Source organism: Nothobranchius furzeri, chromosome 18, assembly GCF_043380555.1.
Source record: "Nothobranchius furzeri strain GRZ-AD chromosome 18, NfurGRZ-RIMD1, whole genome shotgun sequence".
NCBI lineage: Eukaryota > Metazoa > Chordata > Actinopteri > Cyprinodontiformes > Nothobranchiidae > Nothobranchius > Nothobranchius furzeri.
This window is the reverse complement of record NC_091758.1, coordinates 10,997,548-11,007,932: the sequence shown is the minus strand read 5'-3', so window position 1 is coordinate 11,007,932 and position 10,385 is coordinate 10,997,548. Positions and strand designations below refer to the sequence as shown.

Below are 10,385 nucleotides of genomic sequence, written 5' to 3'. Positions count from 1 at the left end.
ATAAAACTGAACTGATTTGATAACCTACAGGAGCATCGACTGTAAAGGAGATCAAAGCAGCAGCTGCATCGCTGGGAATGATTGTTCTTAATGCAGAAGAAAATGCCTCGTCTTCTCTGCCTGGCACGCTGATGAAGAAGCAACTTTGACAGTCACTGATACGTGCAGGATCTGTTTGTATCTGGACTTTCACTGAACCCGAACCCTAACCCAGCCCACTCCACTGACTTTGTAGAACATCTTAATGTGATTGTCTGGCTGTCAAAGACAAATTTGTTCATTTGGTTAATGTAAAATGATGCATTTACTAGCAAAATCCCTGCAGCTTTGACTGTCAGCTTGTAAAAATAGTAATGTAAAAACCTGCTTATTGTGGTGACATACCAAGAAGATTTAGCACTAACTGCAGATTTTTTAAAAGACTGTATTTACCTCCATCTACTGGCAGCTGTGCAACATCAATGTTAAAATGCATTTGAGAATTCTGAAGGTTCCTCCTTTTTGTTTTTCCTTTCAGCTTTCAAATAAAATATGAATGAGGGAAAGGAAAAATAATAAGTTACACCTCTTATTTGGTAATCAAATGCTTTATTGCCAGGCAGCAGTTCATGACCTTGTTGGTACTGTTGAGTTGTTACAAATCTCTTAGTGTGACATCAACAAATTGTAAAATCATCAGGATTCTGAACGGTTAATCAGTGACAGATCATTCTTAAACTGTAAAATCGGTTTCATGCTCATCATACACTGGGTTTATAAAGTGGACTCCTGTGCGGGTCAGGGAGATTGCGTTTGAATCATACAGACCGGGGAGAGCACTTGGCATGTCACAGCCGTCAAACATTGGATTATCAAACCCACAATCAATATCCCCATTAATGTCTTCAACATCTGGGCTTCTGCGGAAAAGGCTCAGTGACGGCATTGAAGGCATGGCTGGCATTTGCACGACACCCTTACGATTCAGCACCACTAAGATAACAATGAATGCAATCATGAGTAAAACTGCAAACACAACTCCAACCACCATTGCTGAATTGCTTTCAGTGGAACCTTGAATTTCCGCTTTTGTGATTCCCAGTTCAGAACCATGAGATTTAGCATCTTTGATTATGTCCTGGGCCAAAGTGTTTGACAGTTTCCCCATGTCTCCATCCACAATAACTACCTGGATCTCACGTGATGTACCAAAAGGAATCAGACGCATCAATGGCCGTGGCTTTAGGACCTTAGACATGCCCAGCTGAATGGACTTGTATTGTGGCAGGATAAGAAAAAGGTGACGAATCCGATCCCTGTAGTGCTGCAGGTTGAAATTTTCAGCGTAATCAATGGTAATGATGGCACCACACACCTCACAGCAGTGCCCCACTGGGAGGAGAGGATTTTTACAGCTCAAAGAGGCACAAGTTACTGTGCTACAGATGAGCTGATGGTGTACAGAGTTCTCACAGACACAGCCGGTGGAGTCCTCACAGCTTGGGTTTCCAACAGTGACAGCTGAAGACCCGTGAAATTGCAGCTGACCCGAGTGTGAGCTGAGGTACCTGGAGAACTCGGATCTGTCATCGAACGTCTTCCCCAACACAGACACAGATTTGACAGGAATGGTGGACTGACTGCAGCTGGTGTCCGAGCGGAAGGAGGACAGAGCTTTGAAAATGACTTCGTCATTCTGACAGGGGACGCTCTCTTCGTGAACTGAGAACAGGAAGTTTCCCTGGTGCAGGTCGTTCTGAGTGGCAGCAGTCTGCCACAGAGCTGGATTAAACCACTGAAGAGAGTCTGAATCTTTGAAATTGGTCGTCACACCCCCTCCACAGCTGGGGTCTTGTCCGCTGACAACATAAAAGCCAGCTCCTGGATTCAGTATGAACTCTCCGTTGATCGGCAGCAGTATCTCCTGCACAGCATGCATAGTCTCCACAAACACAGACACTTTGCTCTGGGATGAAAAGTGAACTCTATCGTTGCCACACGGAACGTCTCCTTTGTCCCAGTTGGTTTTATTTTCATAGTTGGTGTCAGGAATCCACTGTTTGTAAATGGCATTTGTTGCCCTGGCAAGACAGAAGAGCAAGAGCACTTGTGTTCTCAGCATCTTTAACGTCTCTGACAGGCACTGGGAAGATTGGGTGACCTTTGATTCCAACTGTGTGACCATCACTTACTGGTAAAGTTCATTAGCTCAGCAAGTTTCAAGCAGCTGACCTGTAAAAGATTTACACACTGCACACAAAATTATGACAGCAAAGTTGATGGAGCTCTATGTTCACCTTTTGTTCTTCGTGTTATCTGTTCACTTATAAATTAATTTTTAAAAGAAATGATCTAATCAGACTTTGTCACTCTTTTTTTTCACTTTCAACACTTCAATAAAGTGTAAGCAGTCTAGAGCTCGTTTACAATTTATATATATATATATATATATATATATATATATATATATATAATATAGTAATCAAATGTAATCACAGATGTACACAATAATAAATGATTCAGTATTTTGATCATTATGCTTGAAATACAAAGGGTAATTGAGTCATTGCCCTTTGTATTGTGGGAAGAACCCTCCGCTGATGTTCATATCAATGCAGACTTTGGCAAAGTGCCCATCAAGGGGGAAAGGGGGTGTAGCCAAGGTCCAAACTCACACCCCTGAACCAGAATGTGCCATTTCCTGTGTTAACTGCGGTGTCTCACAGCATTTCTTGTTTTGTTAAAGCTGTTATAACAAATCTGCAAACAAGCTTGTGCAGTTGGAATCTGTATTGATTTTTTTTAAAGCATTTGACACAATTAAAAATCTCTTTCGGGGTATTTCTCTTATCTGATGGCACCATCTAGTGGCTGACAAGCATCACAAAAATAGTTTCTCCTTCCGTTTTTCTTAAGATGATGACTTCACATCGCAGTTCCCCCGTTCTACCACTAGATGCTGTTCCTACGCATGGTCTGAGGTTTTCTTATATTTAGGAACACTTCCACCCACAGGTACAAAACGACGTACACAAAATAAGTGTACATAAGTTCCTACACAAAATATACACACAGATTTGTAAGTGCGGTTGATAAATGAGGCCCCAGAGCTTTCTGTTGAATAGAAATAAATGTCTCCCAAAGCAGATTTAAGAAAGAAAAAAAAACAAGGTTGAATCGGACTGACGTTTTTCGTCATCCCAGAGCTCATACGGGCTTTAAATGCATTCATTTTCTCTTCAAAGCAGATTTTAGCTTCTCTCTAAACCCAGCAGTCTTTAGACTTTGAAGTGTTTATATATCGGGGATTTCTTCCACAAACTCTCTTAAACGTTTACGTCGCGTATTGATAGCAGGCCAGTGTATATTTTTGCAACCCACTCGCGCATGAGCACAAAGATGAAAAAAGATGTCAACAAAGATCCTCCAATAGTTCCAAACTCCAATAGTTGCATCATTGAACGCTGTTCATTCTCTCGTGTTTTTTTTCCTCCGATAATTTGACGAAATTACAAAAATCACTTTTGACGAGGTAATGTGTCTTTTTCACAAATAAATCTGTGTCCTCTAAAATAATCAGAGCTGAATCACGTCTGAATACCAGTGGATATTAGAGTATTTGATATTTATTGCAGGACTATTATTTTTGCATTTGTTTATGTATTTAGCAGACGCTTTTTTCCAAAGTGACTTACAAGTGATAAAGCCAGAAGGTTGCCCTTGAGGCTAACAACAAACACTAATCAGTCAAACCTAGTTGGCAGCATAATGAATCATAAAGAGAGTTACTGCCATGCTCCTCGTTCGACTGGCGAGATTACAAAATCCCTAGAGACGTTCACCAACCTCCTTGCAAGATCACGACATCCCTCGATACTTCAAAGATTAGTTTGTTTATGCAATCTGCCATCAAACCAAAAAGAAGAAAATCACATTATCGCTGTCATTTATGTTGTTGTTCCTCTCCAATGCCAGGATTAAAGCCATGAAAATCACACCGCTGCACTTCTAGAAACTATACTAAGAGTAAATAAGTTGATGGGTCATTAGCTTCATTTATATGAAACTGCATCTCTGCAATACTTTTATTTGAAAATTACCAGGGATTGGACACTGGAACTGTGCGTGATTTCCGGCCTAGTCTCCTCCCTTTCCGGTCGACTCATGGGTCCCCGGAAGAATGAATAAATGAATGCAAGTCAACGGGGCTAAAAACGCTATTTTCTAATCTGCTTTGCTTTACGCCCTGGATCACACATATACTGTACTGCAATTTAAATGAAAATTAATGATGGGTGTTTCGACTACGCCAGTCACGTACTGTGAGATTTATCAGCTTGTTAAAGTTTGTAATTAGCGTGACTACTAACTAGAAATCAGCACATCGCATATTTGACGTCAACACATAATCTCCTCCCCCTAGCGTAGCTGCTACTTACCACATGGCCAGATTTATGGTGGTACTTTCCTCCCGTGGGAAGTTTGCTGAACTTACAGCCCTTTTCCCTCTGTTCTCTCCGTGTCTGGTTCGATGACGTCACTTTCGTGAAGCGCATAATGTAGTCCTGGACTTATTTTCACACAAAACCTAAAATTGCGTTTCCCCGTTAGAAAATAAGCACATTCTGGACTTCCGGTTATGGCTGCCATGTGAGAGGACGGGCGCACCACGGCTCCGCCACCAATTCTTCTTTAAAGCACTGACAGCTCCACTCAGACAAGAATAACAGAGGTTGAAGTTCTTTATGATGCCAACAACACGTAAGACAGACCCAGCGGTTAAGTCAGCAACCAAACAGCCTAAACTGACGGACCTCCGGATCAGCAGCGACACACCGAAAGTTAAGGAAATGGCTACGAGTGACGCAGCAACGGTGGTAATGAACGAAGAGAAAGCAAATGAGATTCTAGCAGCGATTAACTCATTAAAATCTGAATTCTCAGCGAGACTGGATAATGTCATGGAGGCAATTGAAAAGGTACGGAAAGAAACAAATGACTGTGTTGAACGAGTGACCCGGGCCGAGCAGCGTATATCAGGAGTAGAGGACGAGCTGCAAAGCCTGCAGGCCGACGTTAAGGATCTAAAAGAACACAAAGCAGCACTGGAAGATAAAATCCTCGACCTGGAAACTAGGACCAGGCTGAATAATCTCAGACTGATTAACCTTCCGGAGGGGGCAGAGGGACCGGACCCTTGTGTTTTCCTGGAAAAGTGGATCCCGGAGGTGCTGGGTTTGGAAACACAGAGCTGCAGCGTAGCACTGGAGAGGGCGCACCGCATCGGTCCAAAGGGGGACGCGGAGACACGGCCCAGAACTCTCATCATGAGGTTCCTTAGCTACAAAAGTAAAGTGGCAGTCATCACGGCAGCACGGAACAAGAAAGAAATCCGGTACAAAAACCAGCAGGTGTGGTTCTATCAAGATCTGGCGACAGGAGTCCATCAGAAGAGGAAACAATTCGACCCAATACGCCAGGAGCTGCGCAGGCTGGGAGTCAGACATGGAATAGTTTACCCCGCAAAGATGTTGGTTACTTACAAGGGCCAGGTCCATGCCTTCAAGAGCCCCGCTGAAGCGAAGCAACTACTAAAAATAATCCAGGAGGAATCACCCAGAGCTAAGTGATAGTTAAAAAGGGGAAAAAAAAAAAAAAAAGAGGAAGAAGCTAATTGACTGGGAGGGATATAAAGAGTGAACTAAACCTGCTTAAATAATAGAATCAAATGGAGCGCTAATAATGTGGTGGATAGTGGTGAGGCTGATTTTTTTTTTTGTTTCCTTTTACTTAGGTTCTGTATTTGGAAAGTGGTTGGACTTTTCCTCACTGAGGACAGGTCCCAGCGTAGCGGGAGACAGAGATGGGTACAGTTGCTCCTAAGCGAGCGAGGGAGAAAAAGAGTGTTATGAAAGTTCTGATTGTTCAAATGTTCCAGTTGGTTGTGCTTTTCAGGCAAAAGAACGGCAATCCAAAACAACAAACAAATATTACATAAAATGAACATAGATATAATGTCCTGGAATTGCAGAGGCTTACAACAACCTATAAAGATAAAACAGGTAATGAATAAGATTAAAGATAAAAACTCAAAAGTTGTTTTTTTACAGGAAACACATCTTCCAGATGAAGACATTTTGAAAATCAAAAGGAGGTGGCGGGGCATGGTTTGGTCGGCCTCAATTTCATCTCGGACCAGTGGGGTAATGATACTAATTCATAATGCAATTCCTATTCAGGCTAAAAAGATTATCAGAGATAAAAGGGGAAGGTATCTAATTATTCAAGGTAGACTGCTAGAAGAGGAGTTGGTGTTAGTAAACTTATATGGACCCAATGCAGATGATCCCAAATTTTTCGAGGAAGTATTTATGAATCTTTCCACATTGACAGGGCAATTCATAATTGCAGGAGATTTTAACTGCACTTTAAATCCTAGTCAGGACAGATCCACGGGAATAGATCAATCTCATATTAAAACAAGGAGTATCTTACAATATTATATGAAAGAGCTAAATCTAATTGATATATGGAGAGAAAGAAATCCACAGACTAAAACATATTCCTGCTACTCTTCAGTCTTCAAAACATACTCCCGAATTGACTATATTTTAATATCATCTACCCTGCAACACAAGATTCAAAGCTGTGAATATGATGTAATAGCCATATCAGATCATGCGCCATGTTGCATGATATACAAAGAGGATAGACTCTCAAAAGACCCAACAAGATGGCATTTCCAGAATAAGTGGCTACTAGAGGAGGATTTTATAAAATATTTAGGGACCCAGATCGATATATTTTTTGAAATTAACACAACACAAACATCAGCCGGTATTAGATGGGAAGCATTTAAAGCTTATATAAGGGGGCATATTATAAGTTATACTAGCACGAACCAAAAGAAAAAGAGGGAGACACAATTAAATATGGAAAATAGACTAAAGAATCTGCAAAAAAAAGTAAATGAAAGATACAATCCAACAAGCGAAAAAGAATTGCTGATTTTAAAGGCGGAATATGAGAAATTGTCAACATTAAGAGCAGCAGCGAGCCTACAGAGATTACGACAGAGCTTTTACGAACAAGGAGAAAAACCTGGAAAGCTTCTAGCATGGCAAATAAAAAGATTAGAAACAAAAATACCAATTACAAATCTGCGTTCGCAAGGTAACAATATAATAGAACCATCTGAAATAAATAATATAATTAGAGATTATTATGAGAAGTTGTATAGCCCTAAAACAGTTAAGATGCAGGATATTACAGAGTTTCTAGATAAATTACAAATACCAAAAATACAGAGAGAAGAAAGAGAGGAATTAGAAATGGAGATCAGTATTACGGAACTAGAATCTGCCATGGATAGTATAAAATCTGGGAAAAGAGCGGGACCCGATGGCATCACAATTGAGATATATAAAAAATTTAAATCTAAGTTAAGTAAACCACTTCTGGAAATGTTTAAAGAGGCCTTTCAGGAAAATAACTTACCACCACTCATGAATAGAACTCTAATAACATTGCTTCCCAAACCTGGAAAATCGTTTGACGAATGCGGTAATATGAGACCTATAAGCCTATTAAATGTAGATCTAAAGATTATGTGCAAACTGCTTGCAAAACGACTGCAAACAATTCTACCCAATATCATTAATAGGGACCAAAATGGTTTTATTTTAGGAAGACAAGGGCTACATAATGTAAGGAGGGTGTTAAATATTATTCATTATAATACAGAAAAACCAGACACGGCGATATTGTCCTTGGATGCAGAAAAGGCATTTGACCAAGTAGAATGGCCTTTTCTTTTCAAAGTCTTGGAAAAGTTTGGTTGTGGTGAAAATTTCATAAAATGGGTCAAACTACTATATAAAAATGCGGAGGCTGAGGTTTTGTCAAACAGGAATGTCTCAAAGCCAATATCAATAGGAAGAGGGTGTAGACAGGGTTGTCCCCTGTCGCCGCTGCTTTTTATTATGGCAATTGAGCCTCTGGCCATAGCGATCAGGTCAAATCCCCAAATCAAAGGAATTACAGTTGCGAATAGTGAACACAAAATAGCACTATATGCAGATGACACACTGCTATTTCTCACTAATCTTAAAAAATCGATCCCAGTATTATTAGAAGTAATTAAAAAAATAGGTGACATATCGGGATATAAAATTAATAAAAATAAATCCTCAATCCTGATGCTTAATGATGATGAGAGAAGAAATCCCCTGTTAGAAATAACTCAATTTAAAATAACTGACAAAATAGAATACTTAGGAATACAAATCATGCCTCGGCTAGAACGGATAGCAGAAGCAAACTATGCACCGGTGCTAAAAGAAATTAGTGAACAAATGGAGAGATGGGCCCATCTACCACTATCATTGATTGGAAGAATAAATATTTTAAAAATGAATGTACTCCCAAAACTGCTCTACCTGTTCCAGAACATCCCCCTGCCACCCCCCACGGAACTATTCCCCAGGCTGGAGAAAGAATTCATTAGATTTATCTGGAAGAACAAGCGGGCAAGACTTAGACTCTCCTTATTGTATCTACCCTATGAGAGAGGGGGGCTGAAGTGCCCCAACTTAAAATGGTATTACTGGGCCGCACAGTTAAGGACTATTACATACTGCTTTTCAGCCACAAACCCCACACACTGGGCGGAATTAGAATCACAAGATCTAAAGTTGCCATTCTTCTTGTATGTGTACTCTGACTCACAAAAGAAATTATTAAAACCTATAAAGAATCCGATAGTTAAAAATATGATAAAAGTTTGGTTCTCAGTGAAAAAGCATCTTACAGAAGAACAAGAATTGTCTTGTTTCAGTCCCATATGGGGTAACCAGCAATTTACACCAGGAAGAGCTGATGCCGTGTTTAAAAGCTGGTATTTACAGGGAATTAAATCAGTTAAGGACTTATATTTGCAAAATTCTGATCATTTGATGTCCTTTGAGCAGTTAAGGGCTAAATATGGAATAGAAAGGAAATATTTTTTTAAATACCTCCAGCTCAGAAGTTTTCTAAAGTCTAAGCAAAAAAATGGGGACTCCAAACCCTCCATCACCATGTTGGAAGAAATGATGACAAAGGACTTCACACGAAGAGGAATAGTCTCGGACTGTTATCGGATAATCGTGGAACATCATTCAGATGGAGCGAACGATAGAAGAGCAGCATGGCAAGACGACCTCAGACAAGAACTGAGTAAAGAGGACTGGGAGAAGGCCTGTGGAGGAGCTCATACCAAGTTCATTAATGCCAGGTTAAGATTAATTCAGCATAAATATTTAATGCGGACATATGTCACCCCAGAGAGACTGAAGAAATACAATAGCAATATACCAGATACATGTGTTAAATGTGCTGTTCATAAAGGGACGTTGTATCATTGTGTTTGGGAGTGTACAGAAATCAAAAAGTTCTGGGAGGATGTAAGAATTTCTACTGAAAAAATTATCAAAAAGGAGGTACCATTGGATGCTAAATTGTTTCTAATAGGACTTTGCCCTAATGAGTATGCTTATAGCAAGTGTCAGCGTGTCTTTTTGGATCTTAGTTTAATGGTAGCAAAAAAGTGTATAGCTATGGCATGGAAATCGCTCCATAGACCCACTGTGAAGGATTGGATGAAACAGATGTTACAGGTGATGCCGCTGGAACGGATTACCTATATCTTAAAGGCCAAGCAACACTTATTTGACGAAATATGGACACCTTTTCTAACATATATTAAGAGGATGGACATAAAAAGCTAAGGACTTATAAAGTGGGAGAGTAGGAAAATAATCGGTCTTCTGACCAGCATTTAGATTGTAATGGGAGAAGCAAAAGTAAGGTGTAATTCGGGGACTTCTTACTCAAAGTTTTATTAAACATGTCTATGTGAATATTGCCTTCAATACTATAAATGCACTAACGTTGGAAAGGATCGCCAGAAGCACAACCAAAATTGTTAAAATGTTCTGTTGTTCTGTTGTTCCATTAAGATTTTATACAGAATGTACTTTCAGTATACAACATAATAATGTGTGAAAGGTGTACAGTAAACTGAAAATGCAATAAAATATACTTTTTGAAAAAAGAAAATAAGCACATTCTTGGTATCAAAATGTGTCTTTAAAATTCACAGACATCATATGTGAAATCCGTGGCACTAAACAAGCTGAATTAGTAAATACCGTTTTTAGCCCTGTTGACTTGCATACATTTTTTTTTTCATTTTTCCGGGGACCCATGATCCAGAAGTAGATGGGCGTGACTTAGGCTCCCAATGTGCAGAAAATGACGTGTCCCAGAAAAAGCTGGCGGAAAAGATAGAACCCGATTCGATCTTCAGAGGCCGCTTCGATGACGCATCTGAAAATTGCCACATCATGGCTGGTTTGAAACACTCC

General features: G+C 40.0%; 1 protein-coding gene across 1 annotated transcript; it reads right to left on the bottom strand.

Moving 5' to 3' along the window:
* Positions 1-571: 571 nt before the first annotated feature.
* Positions 572-2,179, bottom strand: amn (amnion associated transmembrane protein). Its single transcript, XM_015975395.2, has one exon. It carries the CDS (start codon positions 2,162-2,164, stop codon positions 713-715), a length of 1,452 nt encoding a protein of 483 aa, XP_015830881.1. The 5' UTR covers positions 2,165-2,179; the 3' UTR covers positions 572-712.
* Positions 2,180-10,385: the final 8,206 nt, after the last annotated feature.

Excerpts from the sequence above, each read along its gene's own strand:
- amn (XM_015975395.2), bottom strand. The coding sequence starts at position 2,164 with ATGGTCACACAGTTGGAATCAAAGGTCACCCAATCTTCCCAGTGCCTG.